This window comes from Falco biarmicus, chromosome 4 (genome assembly GCF_023638135.1).
Source record: "Falco biarmicus isolate bFalBia1 chromosome 4, bFalBia1.pri, whole genome shotgun sequence".
NCBI lineage: Eukaryota > Metazoa > Chordata > Aves > Falconiformes > Falconidae > Falco > Falco biarmicus.
In genome coordinates, this window is record NC_079291.1 from 41,268,570 (window position 1) to 41,290,027 (window position 21,458).

Genomic DNA, 21,458 nt, shown 5'->3' on the forward strand with positions numbered 1-21,458 from the left:
AAATGGTAAGACTGCAGAATTATGTGACCTTTTTTTACAAACCATAATGTTTGCCCTCTCTCCTTTAGTTACTACAGACACATTCACAATCTGACTTTCTGTTTTAATGCTGTATTAGTCGTCTTACTCAGTGACTCTTAAGATGTGTCTCACCAATGTCACCTTATCTATTCCTTCCACCCATTTTCCCTACCTCTTTGTCTCACACCCATTATCCAATACTGCTGTCTTGCACTAGGATCACCCCAGTATGGAACTCTTGGCTTGTGGTTCAAGGACCTGTCTTACTTGTGGTGAATGAGTGCTGTAGCTGATGATTTATTTTTCTTTTAATATATATTTCTTCCATCCAGTACGATGCTTGCTATTAGTACTGTGCAAATAGCAACTAAATTATCTTCTGACATCATACTGCATATAGTGCATCTTCAGTAAAGGAAAAAGAAAATCAGCAAAATTGGTGGTGGTTTATTTCAAAATTTATTTCAAGTGCCTTGAATAACAGTACTAGTAGTACTAGAGATATCTTCATCCAGTAATTTGACTTCAGAAGTTAAGATGTGCCTTAGATTGACAGTTAATTATTTCACATATATATTTCCTAACCCTTTCTGTCATCCCTCTGATAATCTTTGCTTTCTCTCTCCTCCCTCATTTAAGATTACCAAAAATTTTTTTGGCTTTCTTATTTTCCTCTAACACTTGTATTTATTTTCTGTCCATCTCTTGACTTACTCTGCTAGATCACTCTCTGTCAGCAAATACCTATCACTGTCCCTTCCTCTCTTTCAGCAATTCCTGTTGTGCATTGCCTTGTCCATTTTCATGTTGTTAATTTCCCTCACCCCCATTTTCTTCTCTAGAATTAATCTTCAAAACTGCCTATTTTCCTTTAAACTTGTGCTCTTCTATAGACCTTTCTTTCTTTGGGAATGTTGTTATCTCCCAAACTATCTACTAAACTGTGCAGGCTCCTATCCTGACATTATTCCTGCTGACACATCTCTTAACACTGCATGCTACCCCTGACAGGTAGAATTGTCTATGGACACAGAAGCAAAATGTTGAAGCAGGAACATTTAGTGGTTGAGCTACTGTTAATTGAGTGCATAGCTTCACCTACTTCATGTCTCCTTATTCTTCTGTAAAATGGGAATAACAGCATTTCCTTATCTTACTTCATAGGGGCTTTAAGACTTTAATTCACATTTATACAACCTAATGAAGTACACATATGGAAAGACACCTCAGAAGTGCAAGATTAGTTGTACTGTAAGAGCTGATTGAATTTTCTTTATTAAGATTTTTGAAAAAAAAAGTCTAATATTTTTTTCTCAAAACATGCTTGGTGCTGTTTTAATCAACAAATTATTGGTTTTTCTTATGCTATTTCTCCTGTGCGCTAAACAGTCCCTTTTACCTTTTTTTTGGTATAAATGTCTTCTTAAGGGTTTGTGCACTGCCGTCCACTTCTATTCTACCCCCGTACCTGTATTCAAGGAATGCTTTTTCCTTTCTTGTAATTATACATGTTAAAAAGAATAGTCTTTTTTGTACATGAAAAGATGCCCTGTTGCAATATGTCGCCAAACATTTAAGTGTCCTATTAAGTATGTAATAAAACAGAGATGCATGAGGATCTTCTTGCTATGGCACTAAGAAAATATTACAGCCTGACATGAAAAGAATCAGAGCTGTAAACCAGAGAGTTAGGTAGTTTAAACAGCAAAGCTCATTCTGGTCTTGATTGTTTTCACTGGAGTTGCCAAAAACGGTAAATTATGATGATGGAAATTTTTGTGGTTCCAAGTTGTGTCTGTCAGGATGGCTAAGATTGTCAAATCATTTTGCCCATGGTACAGAATTTTTTTTTTTTTTACTTTCATTGTTTTTAACCACATGTAAGTTAAAGTGTATTTTATAGGCATCTTACCAAGAAATAATCTAGCTAATAAATGACAATTTGAAACTGTGAAAAAAATGAAATTTGAATCTTTGAATCTGAGAAGGTAAAACTCATCCAGGCAGTTTGTCTCTTCCCTCTTCAACTACTTAGTGTCTAGCATGATCTAACTAAAATCACAGCAGGAAACAGTAATAAATTAAGGCAAGTTACTCCTTAACTGCTTAATCAGCAATCAGAAGTGAGTAGTCAAAATGCAGCCAATGTTATCATGCTGAAATTTGAATCTTTAAGATAAGGCTTTAGAATAAGAAGTGACTTGTGTTTGCATAAGTCTGTAAAATGTACAATGTGACAGCACCACACAGAGGCATGAGGTTTTACTCCTTTTTTTTTTTTTTTAAGGGGATTTGATGAACTACAGAAATTTAACCGTGCACATGAATGATACTTTCCCACAATTCATTTTCACTTCAAAGGCTTTTTGCCTTTGCAAAGGGCTGTCCACTTTTATCCTTCCTAGGTCGTGTTGTTTTCTTAAAGTCATTAGGCACTGGAGGCACTCTAGGAGTGCATGCTTGGCCATTCTTTCGCAGGGAAGCTTTCACACACTTGAGTCCATATTTACTGCCTCTTGTTAAATCATTCTGCTAGCTATTTTTTATAATTTCTATTAGTGTTTTCTTTCTCCTTACAGGTAGAGAACCACACATGCAGGCATTGGCAGATGGTACTCCAGAGGCACATTAACAGTTATAGGTGCTAGCTTCCAGGACATTTTAAAATGGAATCCTTCTGTGCCTCAATGGTAATAGCACAGGGATGTGCACAAGAGCTGGAGAAGCTTCAGAGCCCAATAAAACAATTTTTTTCCCCAGAAAACCAGGTAGCAGGCAGTAGTGCTATGCTGATGACCCCTTAGATAATTTCTAAGAGGTCACTGACAGCGGTGAGAATCTGAGTTACGTTTGTCCCTCTTTTTCATCACTGGCAAGATTGATAGTGCCTTAACGCCTCCTTTCAGCTCAGAAAGAATGTCCTGCTTCCCCTTTACTCTCTCCTTCTTCTCCTTCCTTTGCAAGAATTTAATCTCTGACCTGCAGGCTTTGAACTGCTCAGTGCCTGAGCAGGAGTCACTGGCAGTCATGTTTGCTTCCTAATGGACAGGAGCAGCCCGCCACATGGCTTGGCAGCAGTGTACTTCATTATCACGATGGCATTCAGATACACAAGTTACTTCCCAGCTCCCAGTTGGGGATATGTGAAACTTTTGTATAGAAATCCCAAATCAGAGGAAGCTTGTAAGTTTCTCACCTTCATGTTCATACTCCAGAGATACCGTTTTCTAGTCCAGAAGGAAAGGCTGCCAGTTACTCCACTCCTTCAGTGTCATCTGTCCTTATTGACCAAATAGAAGCAAAGCTTCATTTTAGCTTCCATTTTGTTGTAGCTGCCTTCTCATGCTTCAGTTTACTTTAAAAAGTCAGAATGTGAAAAGTGAGTGGCTTTCTGCCCAGCTAAGCTATGCTTCTTTATTATTGCTTCCAAAGCAATGCCCTTGGATCCTTTCAGTTTGTTTCTTTCCTATTCTTGATCTGTGCCATCAGCTGCAATGCTAATGTACCACAGCTGTTATCAGTCCTGTCAGTCAAAATGAACACAGAATATTAAATTTTCCAAAGTATATCAATAATGTATCTTACCACACAGGCCACAGTGTGAAAAACTGAGGTGCTCTGCGAAAATATCTTAAAGTGATAGAAAATCATGGGAAAACAGGACCCACAGAGGCCATTTTTCATCCTGCCACAGGACAGACTCAGTTGCATCACTGCTGGGTTTGCACTGAAAGACCTCTAGCAACACGAATTTGATGGCATCCTCAGGCAATCTTGGTACCCTAGGTGGAAAGAAAGTTCGCTGTTAGAGATTTTTTTGCTAACTGCTGATATGTCTGTAATGAACAATGTAAGTTCATTCCTATTCACCATGGACAAGAACAGATCTTTCCCTTCCTCCTTGCAAAAAGCTTTTTCTGTACTTGAAGGCAGTTGTCATGCCTCCTTACAGGCTGCTCTCTGTAGGCTGAACAAGTTCAGTGCTTTCAGCCTTTCTCCATGGTTAAGGTTTCCTTACAATTATGATGATTCCCAGTTGCTGTTGCCAGGACTTTCTCCAATTAGACCATACCCTTCTGGAGGTCTGGTTTGGGGGAACACATAGCATATTCCAGGGGAGGCTCTCCAAGTGGATCTGAAGGACTGCCAGAGGTCATTGCTGACTATGCCTCTGTTGCTATAACCCAAAGTGACAAACAGAATGACAATAGAACAACATTTATTGAACAATTCTCAGCTTGTGAACTGGAATGGAGACAAAGACTGTTCTTGTTGAATGAGAGAAAAAAGTTAAGTTTTATGAGAAAAAGAAAAACAAAACTAGGAAGCAGCAGCCATAACTGTTGTTTGAGGGTTGTTTTATTAGTCTGATGCTGCTATCCTAATTCATTCCTTCTTCCGTAGAACATTTTTTTTCTGAAGGATGAAACCTAGTGCTATAGTCAGAATTCAGTTTTTCTGAAATGCACATCTCACAGCCACCAGATAGGAAAGGCTGCAAAGAAACAAGAGCTGACATGCTGAATCAGAGCAAAACTCTCGGCCTATAGCCTGCAAGATCAGTGGTTTTTTTCAAAAAATAAAATAATCAGATTTCCTAAAGTGACTCAAAAGGTACAAAGTGCAGACCTTGGAAGCTCAAGCAGCATATTAACAACCTAATCAAGCATCCAAGTTAACTTGTAGATGATTCTAAATACAGCTTTTGGAAAGTCTGCCCTCCTAGCATCACACCTCCCGTTTCTTCTGTGGGATGTGCAAAAATTATCCTACTTCTGGAAACCTAAATTTGGTTTAAAAAGGTTTTATAAATTCTTTGGAAATTGAGATCTTGAGTTATAGTTTCTGTTTAGAACAGAAGCTGTAGAACATCTATAAAGAATTCTTCTAAGGGATTATTAGTATCTTAACTGTAATTCAACCTTTGGCCCACTAGGATCTTGTCATTGTTTCTATGGACCTGATGATAAACATCCTTCTAGGATTTCCTACAAATTTGTGCACTGTCTAAAATAAATATTTGGTTTTTTTCATTGAAAGATACAAAATTCTGAGCTGTTGCTGCCAAATGAATGAAATCTTGATACTTCAATTTTCTGTTAAAAATCATGATGTTACTTAGCAGACTCTTTATACACTGGCGGGTAATTTGTGGAGCGTACAACTTTCTCCCATCTCTGTGAAGCTGTAGTGGAGAAACCCATGACAAGGCAGTAGTTTTTGCTACTGAAGAATGCAGATGAGCTTAGCAAAGCTATGACCCATGTGACCTCATTCCAAGATGAATAATCCTCTCCTTTCCTATTGTGGTATTTCTGGTTATGTTAGAAAACCCAGTTCTCTCTGAGTTTTCTTACCAACATGTTCAGTCTTTTTTTTTTTTTTTTTTTTCTAAACCAACCTAAGCCTGGCATTTTTAACCCTAATTATTCCTTGTTTGGTACAGTCTTCTGAACTCGGCATTTATGGCTTTTTTTCATAAATGAGTTTTAAAACCATTTCACATTAATTTCTTATTTTGAACCATAATTTTTGTGAGTGATAAGTTATCTTTACCTTTACCGTACAGGGGTAACACATACATAACTTCCTCCCCACCATGAGACCTTGTGATGGCCATGTTTTTTACTGTAGCAATAAGCTATCGTTTTCTATCAGGACAAGGTTTCACTTATCTCACAGCAAGCACTGCAAGAATGAACTTAACTCAAGCCACTGCAATACGTTATAGTTAAACTACCCAATCAAGCAGTTTAAAATCGGATATAAAGTGATGGCCAGATGGCAACAATCGCCCCACTGAATAATACTGCACTTTCCTGCTTTCCACACCTGTATCTGTTCTGGTGACAGAGTACTGGAGTGGGCATACCATTGCTTTCCTCTAATAAGGAAAGCTTCGTATTTCTAATTAACTAAAGATCTAATGTGTTGTGTTTACTTCTAGGGATGTATGCACAACATGTAAAGTAACGGGAATGTGTCATCTCAGTTCCCAAGCACAGGCTTCTTCAGGCAGTTACCACCTTATCCAACTGGTAGATTATAGCACGTGTGGAAAGATGTGATTGAATTTTCACTCATGTATTCTTTGAGGTCTTCTAAGTCATTCAAAAATACTTCAGTAATTTGTAAGGATAATTATTGGTATCCTTTAGGAAGAATTGTTTGCTACATTCACAAAGAGTGTGTAACCATACATTTGTTTGTATAAATGCATTCATAGATATGTATCTATGTGCATATACGTGTAACATATATGTTACATGTAAGGTAGTATATTCAAGGTGGCTTCCAAAGCCCTGCTTTGGAAAAAGGATCCTAAGAACAGAAGAAAAATTAAGAAAGCTCATTCTCCACTTCACCTAAATCTGGGGTACATAAATTCAACCAGTACCCATATTTTGGGCCATAAAATTGCAATAGTCCCTAAGATTAGGTGCCCAACTTCATGTGCTCTTTCATGATTCAGACCTAAAGTGGAGGAACACCTGAAATCTACTGGACAACCCAAACAAGACTCAATTTTCATGCTTGAGAAAACCTTACACACATAGACAGGACCAATTTCAGCACCAAACACAGCAACCACAGACACAGCAATGGACTCAGCCAGCACTCTTTTTAGTGCCCACAGTTTGACACAGTATCCTGCTGGTAAGGTATCCTGCTGGCAGAGTAGGCTGGAGATCTGTGTTCTGCGTCCTTCCTGCCCTCACAACAGACCTAGGTGTTCTTGCATGTTCTTGCCCAAATAAGCAATATATGTCTTGCACAAATTGCTTAAGTTCAATGGGGAGTGAGGGATGAAAAAGAATCAGTCCCTATCCTTACAATTTCCCATTGGCACAGTAAAGGCAATTTCCACTGTGAACTGTATGACGTGTTGCCCTTTAGAAGTGTCTCCACTGACTGTAAGCAGAACTGATGTGTTTAATTCTGTGTCATGCTGTTAGGCCATACAGTTGGGTTGTGATGTCTAAATGAGACACCAAAATTAAGGCATGCAAATCTGGCCCTTTGGGCACTAGTTTAGAAGCAGAGCCATGCTCCTTGAAAACTTCTTATCTGAGTTTGCTTGTTGCCTCAGGTTTTGTGAGCTATGGTGTGATTTTAGAGGAAAAAATCGCTTCTGTGTACATCTTGTGGACTTTATTCAGGAGGATTAGTATGCAAATACACACTTAGGAGCATATAAATAACCTAATATATTATAGCTTCACTAAACTAACTAAAAGCATGGAATATCATGATTTAGTACAGTTAAGATTAAGATCAAATGAACAAATCAACAGCTTCAAATACTCAGCTTTCCACATCATTGTGTCAGGTAATCAAACTGAATTATGAGAGTGGCATTAGAAGGAGTTAGTTTCTGGCAGTCTTGCTGTGAAAGGTTTTAAGGAGACATGTCGGGTTTAGTCTAAAACCCAAACTTATGCTCTTGCTCTTATTTAACTCATAAGGTGATATATTTCCGTAGCCTACCTGTGCCTTCCTCCTAAGCATCCATTCTTGGGTTAGTTCTTTGCAGAACAAATCACGTGGTGAGTCACCCCTGTGGCTTTCCCTGAGGAACAACAGCTTCCCTACCCAGCATCTCCACTGGCTGTGTTTCTGTGACTGCTCTTGTCCCCTCAGACCTTCCTGCCACAGTAACACAGAGCCTGTCTTATCATTCCTAGGGAGACACTGCTTAAACCCGCTGTAGGAGCAGCTTTGGGATAGAAACACTTTTTAATACAAGAAAATCCATCTCTTAATCATTGGGTATTAGCTTTAGGGAACTTTTTATTTTAGACTCATGTACAAACATAGCTTTCTATGTACACAAAGGCATGTATATGCTTTTATTCATGAAAGCATCAGCAAAAAACCAAAAACAACTAAATGCATCTCTTCAAAAGCAAAGATTAAAAAAAAAGGAAGTGTGCTTCTGCTTCACGCCTCAGTAATTTTAACTAATGCAGCTGTTGTTTTTTATATAACATTGGAACAGTTTTGATTATTTCAAGCATTGTAGACTATTAGCAACCAGACATCTATATGGAAAAACAGATTAGATGTAGATAGAAAGTTCCACCCCCAAACATCCTTTGTGTTCACAGAATTAATGAAATTAGCTGCATAGGTCATAAGCATGTCCAAAAAAAAAGAATATTTGAAGGCCTCTGTGAGGAAAACATATCCTTAAATTTCTACCTAAGATAATGGACAAATGACCCATACTTAGTAAAATTTATCCTATGCTTCTGGTATAAATTGCTTAAGGCATTGTGTTCATTCAGGAAACCTTTGCATTCCAATAACTCCAGTGATTCTTTAAATATTTCTGGCTGTGTAGCAAAACATACGGGGAGCTTCTATAGCTTTAAAATGAATTCTGATGATTCTGACCTCAAATGCAAGTTCTTTCTTAATTCATTGGGAAAAAAGAGTTCTTGTAAAAATGAAATACCTAACACATTCTTGATCTTGGAGCTTAAGACCATGTTAATTACTGAATTGCTAATGGGATAGTAGCAAAACACAGAAAGAACATGATCTCATCACATGCTAACAAATTATAGTAATGCAACATTTAAGCTAATAACATGCTTTATGTAATGTATAGCATTGTATCTGCGTTTTATGAATACCAAATAACTCTGTGCATATCCATAAGCATATATTTTTCAGCAGCAATGAATGAAAATGTGCTGTTTTAACTTACATACAATGTACACAGAACATTGTTTTAATTTCATTCGAGTAGAGCTCAGTCAGAAATATATCTACCCAGGTATGTTTTTTGACTCAAGTCTTTTCAACCTGAAGTGGTTTGGTTCTTTGACACCCTGTGTAATATTGTGGGTGGTTTTGTTGTTTGCTTGACTTTTCAAGAAAACTGGAGGAAACCAATGCTTCATTTGCCAATCCATTGTACGAAGGCCTTAGTTCATCTGGGAAAGTAAAGGTAAGTAGCAATAGCTGCTTGTATACACCCAGAAAAATGTGAGACTGTAGTCCTCAAATAAGTCTTCCATTAAAACAGTTTATTCCATCACTGAATGCTATTTAATAAAAGCATTTTTATTAAATAATTGCTGCAGCACTCAGACCAGTTCCAGTACATTTTCAAAACATACACAGTTTTGAAATCAGCTGGTTTGAGAACATCTTGATGTTTATAACTAATACTGACTGTAGGCTACTGAATCTGAGAAAAAAGAGGTTTGGATGAAATATTTAGCCAGACATACAGAAGAAAAAGCTCACTGGGACTTGTCCCCTTTGGCTTCTGGAAAGAAAAAAAATACAAAGCAAATACCCAACAACAAAAAACCACCACCAACAACAAAAACACATGCATGATTCAGCACCTAAGTTGCCTTTGCACACTCGCTTAACTTTAACAAAATAGTTTATAATACTTCCCAATACCTTAAATGTGCATTATTACTCCCATTGCTGTAAAGTTCACCTTGACACTAAACAAACACTTGGTCACCATTTGTTGATCATAACTAAGAGACTGGTAGAGTAACAAATAAATTTGTGAATAAAATACATATCTAAAAGTTAACATATTGCAGCAAGGGACTTCAAAGCAAGATTTAATTACCAAATAACAGTGGTAACTAAAATCTATGTTTTACATTTAACAAGAGAGATATAATTGACTTAAAATGCAGCTGTCTCTGCTATGTGATTTATCACTGAAAATAATACAGAAAGAGCATCTTGGAGTTAAAAGAAGGGAAAAAAAAATTAAAACTGCATTACTACCCTCATTTTGATACTACCCTTATTAGCACTGAAAGAACTAGGCTTGTTTGGAAATAGAAAATAAAACTTCCTTGTCCTTTCCACAGTCAGTAATATAAGATTCCACTGCAGCTTTGAATAGGATTAACTATGACATGCCATTTACTTTCTATAAAAGGTTCCTTACACCTGATTTTAGAGACATTAGATCAAATTAATTCACTTACAGGTTGGGGTTTGTGAGAGCTCCAAGTTGGAAACATTCCCATCACAATCATGTCCAATTTATCAGGACATTTTTGTTTTAGTTGAAATAGATTCCTGACAGGCTTTATTTAATAGCAAGTTGAAAAACAGAAGCACAGTGTCAGGAGAGGCATTTTCATAGAAGGCAGCCCCAGGCACTGTGATTGAAGTCCAGGGCTGTACCAGAATTTTTTCTCTTTTGTTCAAGATTGGGAAAATACGTGTTTCCACTAATTCTGCCTTTAAAAGGGAAACCAAGAGTTATGAGTTTTCTCTGAGTCTGATGAGCCTTAAATCTGAATGGTGCATCACCAACCAGAAGATATGGTGAAACACAAGCAACAGCTCTTGCCTCCAGCTGAATAATCACAAGCACTTGTGGGCATCTTTCTCAACATGCAGGCTTATCATTGCCACACACTCAACTGTAATATTGCCTCGTAGTTTTGAATCCATAGAGTTTGTTACTCTGTCACATGGAAGGATATTTTCAGAATATTATTTGCAGCTCACTAAAAATATTCTGAAGCATTTTTTTCCTTTTTATAGTCTCCTGGGTATGCCACCTCACCCGCTGTTCAAATCAGTGTTTCTCCGTGGCATGAGGTATGTAATAACACATTTTTCTTCTGAAGTAAGATATGTGATTAAATAAAATTAATTTGCAGAGGAAAGGGAAAAAAGTCACTTAAAGTCAGTGGCATATGGCAACTCATACTGTTAGCACCTCTGGAAATCTAAGAAAGATGGCGAGTGTTGGACTGGCTGACAAAGACCTCATAATAGCGATTTCATTAATGTTGGTTACTGTAGCTACTTGTTACAGCATACAGTAATTCAACACTTTACAGTAAGGCAGATTCTGAAGAAAATGTTTAGAACTACAGAAGTCCTTACCTGAAGAGTTCATATTAGTTCTTTCTTCATTTAAGAAAATTAGAACCAGTCATTTGAATTACAATACCATGTACCAAAATTAGTGACCCACTGCAATTGCACTATTGTACAGAGACTCTCACAAAATAACACTACATGTGTATTAGAGCAAGAGCTCTGGAGACAAGTAAAAAAAGGTAGGAACAGATACAGAAGAAGATTAAATTACTTGATCAGGTGTATATGGCAAATATTGGTTCCAGTATAGCTATGCTAATTTTTATCAGCTGAAAATATGGTCTAAAAATTTTAGAGATTGTATAGTTTTCTTTGAACTTAACATCATACATTATTTCTGTAATGAATCTACAGCCATTCTTATGTCCATACTAACAAATTAATTGAATGACTTGGCTTTTAAATTTAATTCTATGTTTTTTCTTGTAGTATCCTTTTAATGAATATGTGAATGCTACTTCTTTTCCAAATCCTCTTTATGGTGAATCATCAGAAGACACGGAGAAATTATGCAGTTCCTTGAAAACAGACATAAAATAGGATCAATATTGCTCGTAACTCCTTGCCTGAAGATTTATTCTAGAATCTGAAAATATGTCATGGTACTGTAGTGTTTGCAATATGAATGAATAAACTCTTCACAGAGTAACTCTGTTGTTAAAATAACTATGTCCAGAAAATAACTTTATATTGAAAATGGAATCCATACATAAGTAAAACATATATAATCTTCTATAACTTCTGTTGATGCAGAAAGAGATTGGTAACTGTAACTATGAATTCATTTCACATTTTACAGTTCAAATCCCAGTATGTTAATAAAATGTTTAATCAAATTCAGTTTCTTGAAGTTTGAGAATCATAATTTTATGTCTGTTATTTCAGAAATGATGACTCAAATATTTCTGTAATTTTGTATTAGAAAGAGATTTTAAAGGGCTATTTTAGTGTTCCAAGGGGCAGAAGCAAAGGAAAAGTCTTTGTATAATTAGAAACATATCGAGCTAAATCAAAGTTGGTCGTGAATCATGGATTTGCGTACCAGCTCAGCATGTGATTCATCAATGTGACATACTGGTATGTACATTTATTTTTTAAAAATGTGTTTATTATTAACCTTGATAGTCGTATCTGACCAAATTCCCTTCTGGTCAGCTCTACAGTGCTACTGATAAATGTAGTTTAGTGGTTGACAGTGGGTGGAAACTAGCATGTTCAGGAAACTGTATTTCTGCTGAATAGGTGGCCTCCCACGCAGCTGAAACTTATGTTGTCCCATGCCTACATGAGAAAGATATGGGGGGGGTGGGATTCTGGGTTGCCTCCTGATTTTCAGTGTCATCCTCTGTGATATCAGGCATAGCTTGTAATAGTATTTACACTTTAAATATCCTGTCAATATGCCATCTTCCATAACACCCGCTCAGATTGTATGGTGGTCATTTTTAGCTTGAAGGCTTAAGTGTTCCTGCTGTGCTTGCATTTTCCTCCCTTACTGTATTTCTACAGCCTGCTTAACTTAAAGCCCATTGGCAAGTTTCAAAGTTACTGAACTCCTACAAATTTCATAGAAACAATCTGGATAGTAGATAGTATCTCTGTTAACACCTTCATTCAAGGAGAGCTGAAATGCTTGACATTTATCAGACTTTCAAGGCTCTGAACAGAAAAGCACATTGAAGCCTGGATTCATTCCATCATGCATGGGACTGCTTATTTTGGGGTTTGGTTTGTGTTTTTTTTCTTTTTCTTAGTAGCATAACAGTAATCCATAGCTCTCTACCTGTGGCCACGGAACTGCTTTTTGACTTAGGTTTTCTTATCTGACTGGCGTGTTGTTTCACTGGTAGCAGAAGTAACAAGGCATGATTCCCGTAGATGTTTGTCCATCATTCTCTCCATTCCTTCCTGGAAATATGCCCATAAGTGCCTCTCTGCTGCATTGTTAAACCTCCTGTTTCTCTTTCCCCTCTCATCAGTAATCCACTGTAGTACCCTCAGTCCTTCCCCAGGCTCAACAGCCCACCTAAAACCTTTGTCTCTTGAGCTCATTTACATGACGTGTCCTAACTACAAACCAAAACAGAAGCGTCAGCCACCGTCTGTCCCAGAGCTACACACGTGCTGGTCAGCTGCTGTGCCTCTGGCTGGTTTGCCCATTGGCAGCACAGGTAACCATCTCGGACTGCAGCTTCTCCTCCTCTGTGCCTGGAGTTTGTACGGCTGTCCTCTGCCCCACCGCTACTGTAGCGAAGCCCTCAGAGCTTCGTGTCTGTCATACACACACCTGCCTTAAGGACAGGTTTAGTTGGAAGTTACCAGGTGTTACTTATGGAGGTTTTAAATAAGGAGCTGTGCCACGAGGATCATACATGCTGTTTTCTTTCTTTGCTTACTCTTTGTGTACTTGCTAGGTTGAGGCACAGAGGATATGCTTGATACAGCAAAGTGCCAAGTGCCTCCAGCTCCTGAACTCCAGTATTTTGATAAATCTGTGTGATGATTGATCTCCACATTATAAACAGGCATTGAACATTCCTACAAGTCAAGCCCATGTAGTCAAATTCTCATTTATTCTGCAATAGACTAGCATAACTTCCAGAATTTCATTAAACAGTAAAATGCTGGTTATGCTATAGTCCTTAAACCTCCAATCACCGTGTCACACTATGTATATCTGTAAAAAATTTCAATAATAAAAAGCATAAAATTAATAATGGTAGAGTTTTATCACATTCTCCCCAATGAAAAAAATATATTTATTTTATAATTAATGGTACTTGTATTTTAATGTGTTAAATAGAAGCATGTGATTATAAATATTAATTGTAAAAGAACTCAAAGGATATTGTATTTCTCAGCAGCAGCTATTTCCTGAGGGAACTCTTCTGGACTAACTCTGAAGCAAGGTAGGCCTTTCAACAAAAACATTTTCCATTTCTGCAATTGATAGATTTTTTTTAAAAAACTTAAAATTCAGACTTTTTATCTGCCTGCACTTCAATCATTTTTTACTATTCTTGTTTCACCAAATACAAAAGATTTACTCATATTCACTGTATGGTTATTTTCTCTTGCCTAACAGCTGACTGACAACAGCCACAGACTGAAATGTTTAATATATAAATTATACTTTGTATTTAATTTTCTGAAACTTTTCAGTACTTTGAACCAAAGCAGTAGAATTCACATTTTCAGTCATCCTTGTCACAGTTTCAATTTCAAAATCTAAAGATAATGACAGTAAAAAAAATGTTGTTAAACATTTCTAGATAGGTTTCTTACTTCTCCCAGTTAATAACAGACCTTGACAAAATACCCTCTGTAAGCTTATATTGTAATTGTCAGAAATTCTAAATAGTAAAAATTGTTTCCAAGTGGCTTGTTTTCTGGGGATAAATTAGAAGATAGATACTCTGTAAAGTTGATGAATACTGTACTTAGTCTAGTTTAAACGTGTTTGTACATTAATGATCCAAGGTAACAGCAGAAATAAATTGCAAGACAAAACTTTTAACGAAACCTAATACCACCTGCATTGTGGTCAATTTGCTTTTCTCAAGAGTTGTTTCAGCTCCCAAAATGTCACAATCATAAAGAATGCAAGCAAGCAAGTTTCTTGCTTTTGGATAATCTGCATTTCAAAGCAAGACATACTTATGGTACCTACCAACAACCGTGTTTCACACACAGATAGCCAGATCTTTATCTTATAAAGGGTCATTGTACTTGCAGCTTGTTCCAATACTTGCCTCAATATTTGCCACTGGCAACTATTCTGCAATTTTGGAAGAGGTGGGGAAGGGGAGAAGGATCTTATCTTCTGTTTAAAAAACTTTTAAGTACAACATGTGCTTGCATACCCTTCTCTTTGCCAATACTGAGGGGCTCAGGCCTTGCTCAGAGCTTCCCTCTGCACTCCTTAGTTGCACTGTTGCAGCTGCGCTGGTGCTTTGTACTACTGCCCCATTTCTACATATATTCCTGCATCTGCTGGCTATTGCAATTGAGATCCCCATGGATGTAGTCTAGGTGCTTGCTGATGGTGACTTCCTCTCATCCTTGCCCTATTTCACCAGCCACAGACTGATCAGCATGAAGATGATGATAATTATCAACCATATGATCTTATTTGGAAGTTAATCTGGCTATGATCTGGAGGATGGGTTAGAGATGACATCCAGAAGTCCTTTCCCACCTAAATGTTCTAGTGGTTCTATGATTCCATGGTGTTGGTGGCATCCAGTCCCTCCTTGACAACATTATCCTCATTCAGTTCTCTCTCTAGCTTGTGCCATACAGGCATACGTTTGCTGTGATCATTCTGAAGCCAAGGGTATCCTCGGCTCCCCCTTAGTTTCTTTGTTACTTGCTCTGCTATGGCTGAGGCCTCAGGCACAGCTTTTGACTTTTTTCATGACCTGTTTCTGTATCTGACACAGCTGGAGATAAGGCTCTTTGACTGATCAGAGCTTTGCTCTGATCTGCTACACCTTAAGTGGACATGCTGCCATATATGAAAACCAGAGCCACCTAAAAAAATGCCCACTCTTAGCCATCAAGTTGGCAAGGATTCAATTAGTCTTGTCCTCAGGTAGATGCCTACCCTAGAGTGCAGTAAATGGAATTCTAGCAGCTCCTAATACTTTCTGTTGACTGTAAAGATAATCTAGACATAATGTCTGCAATGGAGATGTCCAGAATTAATAACATTAATCTCATTCATACTGTCTTAATTAACTCCAAATTTCATTAATGTATGTATGGGATATGGAGATTCTCACAGGATAATCCTCCTTACAAGTATACATACAAATGCTTTCTTATTACACAGACATTTTCCAGACCTCTCTCTGTTTGTACAAATCAGACAAAAATAGCTTAATGTGTACATATAACATGCAGTAACACATCTGTCAAAACCTGACATCGCCTATCTTTCATTTTCAACTTGTCTGGAGAAAGAGAGGGAGAAGTAGGTGGGGAGAATTCATATATGTTAAAAAAATCTGAAGTTGAGAAACACCTAAGTAGAAAAATCAGTTGAGAGCTGTATTGCTCCTTGTAGATTACAGCATGTGAGAAGTCAGGCACCTGTCAAGCAACAGGATTCTTCTCTGCCAAGTACTTAGAAACAGTCATTTATTTTCCAAGGTACTGGTCAGTTATTAAGACTTGTGAATAGGAAATTGCTCTCTACTGTGTGGGGATAAAGAAGCAAAAAATGCAGCAAAGGAAGGAAAGACAGTATAAGAACATGTGTAGTAACACCATTCCAAACTTTATATTGTAGCACCTTTTTATTTGAAAGCAGGTATGCAGCTGACCGGAAGGGTGGCTGTAATGTGCATGTTCCTGCAGCAGGCAACCACAGATCTTCAAAAATGCCAAGAAATTTAATACTCATATTTGGATTTTAAGTCACCATCTACAGCTATAATCATTCTTAGGGACATGTTCACACTCAAAAAAATAGGGGTGGTTTTCTGTAGGATATTTAATATCAGACAACTAAGATATGGTAAACTGTAGAGCGTATCAGTCTTGGTGGGTTTGCATTTTACTTTTATGAGGATACTCACGGTGAATCTTAAAGGTAGGGAGAAGAGAGTAAATCAAAACGTAACCTTAAACACACAAGGAATTTAGAGCATATTTACTGTTCTACTAGAAAACCACATTTGTTTTCCTTCATATGACCAAAGAACAACATAGCATTCACCCTAGAAGAGGATCCAAGAACATAAAGCTTGATCTGAGTATTCAAGTGATGAGAATGGGATGTAGTAGCTAAACTGGAATAGCTTGTGATGTGACAATGAATTTCTTGCAGTCCTCTGGCTCTCCATGGATCACAAGCTAAAATGTCTCCCAACATTGGTTCCAGCTACTAGAAAGAATTTTCCATTTTGATAGTTCAATGACTTTTAAAATTTATATCTCTCCTTTTGACCATTACTTCATAAAAGGAGTTCATTTGTCCTTTTATTCATAATGTCAAATTATTATGATTTGGAGGAGAACTGGTCACAGTCAGGGAGATGTTTAGACAACAGAATGAAGCCATAAAAAGTTATTAGCTAAAGAAGGGTGGGCATTCCACTTTTCCAATGAAAATATAAGTCTCTGAGGCAAGTCAGCAAAGCACGTACATCTGGGTTAAATGGGTTTAACAGGGAGAAATGAGCACAAATTATTTATGGGAATTCTTTACTCTTCTCTGTAATTATGTGGTCATTCCCTGAACAAAGACTTTGGTTGATCATAACAGGAGGAAAAAGTCAGTTCACACTCAGCACAATGATTAGCATACAGCTATGGAGAACAAAAGAAGAGTGGTAATCTAGTGCTTTAACATTTACTGCATATTTTGAGAGTTTTGGATGCTAAGCTTAAATAATTTAAATGTAATTATAAGCAATCCTTTTTCTTTTCTCAAAAGAAAGCTGTTTTCATTTTGTTCTTCATTTTCATCTTCAATTTTAAGTCTTATTCAGGTCACTCATTTATATTTTTTTTTGTAACCACTTAATTCAGGTCAAAACCCAGTATCATTTTGTGGCAAGTATTTTACAATACATGCGGTATGTGAATTTCTAAAGCTTTAGTCAACTTTTCTATGGTTTGGGTATCTAAGGCTTAGAATACAATTGACTGAGCACTAACATATAGTTTTGTTAGAAACATGCTGTATCAAGAGCATTACCATTAGTAAATCTTTTTGGTATTCACATGGACATGTTAGCCAGAAGTGGAAGTTAATAAGCACTGCATTACAATTGGTCTCCAATGCAACTGTGTATTACAGCTACCTTAGTAGTTAAAGTATTCTACTTGATTCATGTAAAGTGTTGTCAGGGAATTAATAACAATTCGCTTCTTTTTGTAAAAAGGGGCTATATTCATTGTAACAACAGAATTAATCACATAATAAATTAACTCAAGGAGGTAAGTAGGACTCTCTTGGTTATGTGCTGCCCTAAGCTTATATGCAGAATTGCTACTGACACAAATGAAATCAAAAGAATAAAGGAATATACTCCTAGATATACACTCCTGTAACAACTTAGAATATCTTGAAGATAAAAAGGATTAAATTGCTCTGCAGTTTTTGCTTAGTTGTCTTAGTCTGCAGGTAATTTCTCTGGACACCCTTAAGAAAATTCAGTGGCCAAAGGATGTTCAGGTCAAAAGATTCTGATAACGCATATAACCACTCTGAAATCTTCCTATTACACTAGCTGCGTGAACCTTCTCTTGAAGATCTGTTTCTCACAGGTGATGGTTTTGAAAGGCGGCATTGATTTATTTGGATTTATTCTCATTTTATTTTCCTGTTTCTATGCCCTTGTACTTCACTTCAGCTTTTCTACCAAAAAGTGGGTACATGGGAAACCCTATTCAGTTCAACTTTGACAAAACTCTTGGAATATATATGGGGTACAATGGTGAGAAGCAATGAAGAGGGTTAATCTCAGTAAATATTCAACATACTAAGGTAACTAGGGATCAAGATTTTTATTTTCACATTTGTATCCTGTTTATGACCCATTTCCTACTTACAGATTAAAATCAAAGAAGAAACTGATACGCTCTTTAAGTTCATGGCAAATTATCCTAAGAAAATTCTTAAGGCTTTTAACTGAGAGAAAAAAAAAAAAAAAAAAGGCAAACAAAACAATTCAGTCTAAAATTTGTTTTGCAATATTCATGGAAATTCTTGAAAAAATAAAAATCTCTAGTAGAAAGCTGCTGCATAAAATGTTGTTTATAAGTAGGCACATGTGGGCTCACTCCTTATATTTAGCTTGCCATCCTCCCATAAACAGCAATCAAACTCACTCACCACCTCAATATTCCTTCAAAGCTCTCTGGAAATGAAACTAAAAATATGTGCTACCCAGTGCATACCATATACAGATCTCAGACTAATGTACAAGTTTTTATCTCAGAATGAAAAGGGAATCATAGAATGATAGAATAGTTTGGGTTGGAAGGGACCTTTTTAAAGGTCATCTAGTCCAACCCCCCTGCAATAAGCAGGGGCATCTTCAACCAGATCAGGTTGCCCAGAGCCTCATCCAACCTGACCTGGAATGTTTCCAGGGATGTGGCACCTATTACCTCTCTGGGCAACCTTTTCCAGTGTTTCACCACCCTCATTGTAAAAAATTCCCTCCTTATAACTAGTCTAAATCTACTGACTTTTATTTTAAAACCATTGCCCCTGGTTCTATTGCAACAGGCAACTAAAAAGTCTGTCCCTATCTTTCTTATTAGGCTCCCTTTAAGCACTGAAAGGCTTCTGTAAAGTGTCCCCAGAGCCTTCTCTTCTCCAGGCTGAACAATCCCAACTCTCCCAGCCTTTCCTCACAGGAGTGGTGTTCCAGCCCTCTGATCATTTTTGTGGCCCTCCTATGGACACACTCCATCAGGTCCCTGTCTTTCCTGTGCTGAGGACTATGCAAATATAGCTATTTACGTTGAGTCTTACAAGAGAAACTATAAAATCTCTCACTGAAGAGGTCACATGGACCACCTTTGATTTCTTTTCCCATGGTACTGATTAATCAAGTTGCACATATGTGTCACTTTAAATTAAGATAAGCTTGCATTATATTCTTTAACCTGACACGAATTAATCATTTATCCGCACACATATACATGCGCTAACTGCCATATATAGTTATGGCAGGAGGAAAGGTAAGCAACACATGTACATCTTTGGACTTCTGCACCTTCAGAAAACTGTCTATGCTTTTTGCTGGACTTTTCCTGTGCCAACAAGCTGTTTATTTCAATCTTTCCATCTTTTTCAGCCTTTCAATCCTCCTATCTGCCTTTTTATCCTCTTCTTTCCTATCCTCTTTCACTGATCATTCAACCCTTCACTTATTCTCTCTCCTACATGAAAAGGAAATTGATTTTTGAACAAATATGCCATTTGTTTCAATCATTCTGGTTATTATACTTGTTCTCTATACTGTCTCTAACATATATTGGATTGCAAATTCCTCAGTGCTTTCTTGGACCTCAGTCACTACTACCTTGATTATCATTAATAATGTCATCTGATTCTCAAGAGTTTCAATTGCCTATAAATCTTGCTGAAGCTGATAGCAACTGCAGTCCTGGTACCTCAAGAAATTCCAGACACACTAGGAAACTTAAACAGCCAAAATTTGGATTGAAAGTCCTAACTTCAGGCACCTTGATTTCTATGTTCTGAATAATCACTTATATTTTGCATTGTCCTTGTCCCATTGCCATTTCTCGTAGAAAAGACTTGCATCATTCATTAGATCAAATGATTTTCACGCAGTTCAAAGAAATGTTGTAGGAATTGTACCTAAAACACCATCACAGACATCTGAAGCATTATTGTTCCTCTCCATTACCCTATGCCATCTTGTGACACCATGAGTGCCCTTAGTCCTGTGCCCTGCCTGGTGTTGGAGTGGGTACTACCCCGGGAAGGAGCACAAAGCATGTAGCAGAGCCCAAGAGTTCATGGAAGACAAACAGTGCTCTTACGTCTGATATGCCACAAAGTAAAGTAACAGTGTAACAGCAAGAAAGACAAGTTTGTTGTGGAGTTCTGTTGTTTCAATTTGAATTTGCTGCATAAGCAATACACTAATTTTCCCTTTCAAGTGGCATGGTTCTGGAGCTCAGCTATAACTTTGATTTCTACCGGTTACCTTAGCATTTTGCTCTGCCCCAGAGACAGGGAACAGTTGCCTATAAACCAGCCATGCCTAGTTAACAGAAGTACGTATAATTTTCATGTCTCCTACTCAAAGAAAATCTTGGGCTTCAGTGTCACCTCAATGATGTTCAAAGCCTTTGAGTGCCATTGAAATATCCTTGGTATCACCAGCAGTATGGCATCTGGTAAAACATGGGGAGAAAACAACAAATCTGGAGAATGGTGCAAAACCAGCAGTTCTGGAAGTTCTGGCAGAGTGGTGGGCTGAGAAGTACTGCCAGTGCTGACATTTTTGCATAGTCATTCCACAAAACTGGATGCATGCTTGGTGCTCAGGTACCATGATTAATGACTATAGGCCTTTCGTTTGTCCAATGGTAAGTACATAACAGAATGAAGAATTTGCAATTCTGAATAGTTTTTACAAACATGTTAATAATCTATCAATATGGCATATGAAAGTGGTGTTTTCTTTAGAACCACAAAAGAGGTAGGGGGGTTGTGTGTTTTTTTAACAGGATATGCTCAAACCCTCCATAAGTTTTAATTTAGAAACAAAATACGTACCCTATCTGAAATGGTATACTTGTTAGCAGGTCCTTCTTTCCTGAATAGAAAGGTCTCATTTCACATGGATGAAAATTACAAGTATCTCTGCATTGTGTGGTTTACTCATTCTGAACATCAGAAATGTCCCAATTCACTCTTTTTTTGGGGGGTACACCTCAAATGGGGTTGCCATTAGAGAGCCTCAGGTGACTTTGTATAAAGAAAAATAAAGGATTGTTTGGTGGATTGGTTGCTCTTGGAAGAGACACGGTTTGCAGAGACAGGAATGGGG

The 21,458-nt window shown here is 37.4% G+C and overlaps 1 protein-coding gene across 1 annotated transcript in view; it reads left to right on the forward strand.

Moving 5' to 3' along the window:
• MALRD1 (MAM and LDL receptor class A domain containing 1) overlaps positions 1–11,448 on the forward strand; it is a 282,538-nt gene extending 271,090 nt beyond the window's left edge. The window contains exons 38-40 of the mRNA XM_056334103.1: positions 8,905–8,977; positions 10,564–10,620; positions 11,338–11,448. Of these exons, the coding sequence (XP_056190078.1) occupies positions 8,905–8,977; positions 10,564–10,620; positions 11,338–11,448 (241 nt within the window). The remainder of the gene's footprint in view (positions 1–8,904; positions 8,978–10,563; positions 10,621–11,337) is intronic.
• Positions 11,449–21,458: the final 10,010 nt, after the last annotated feature.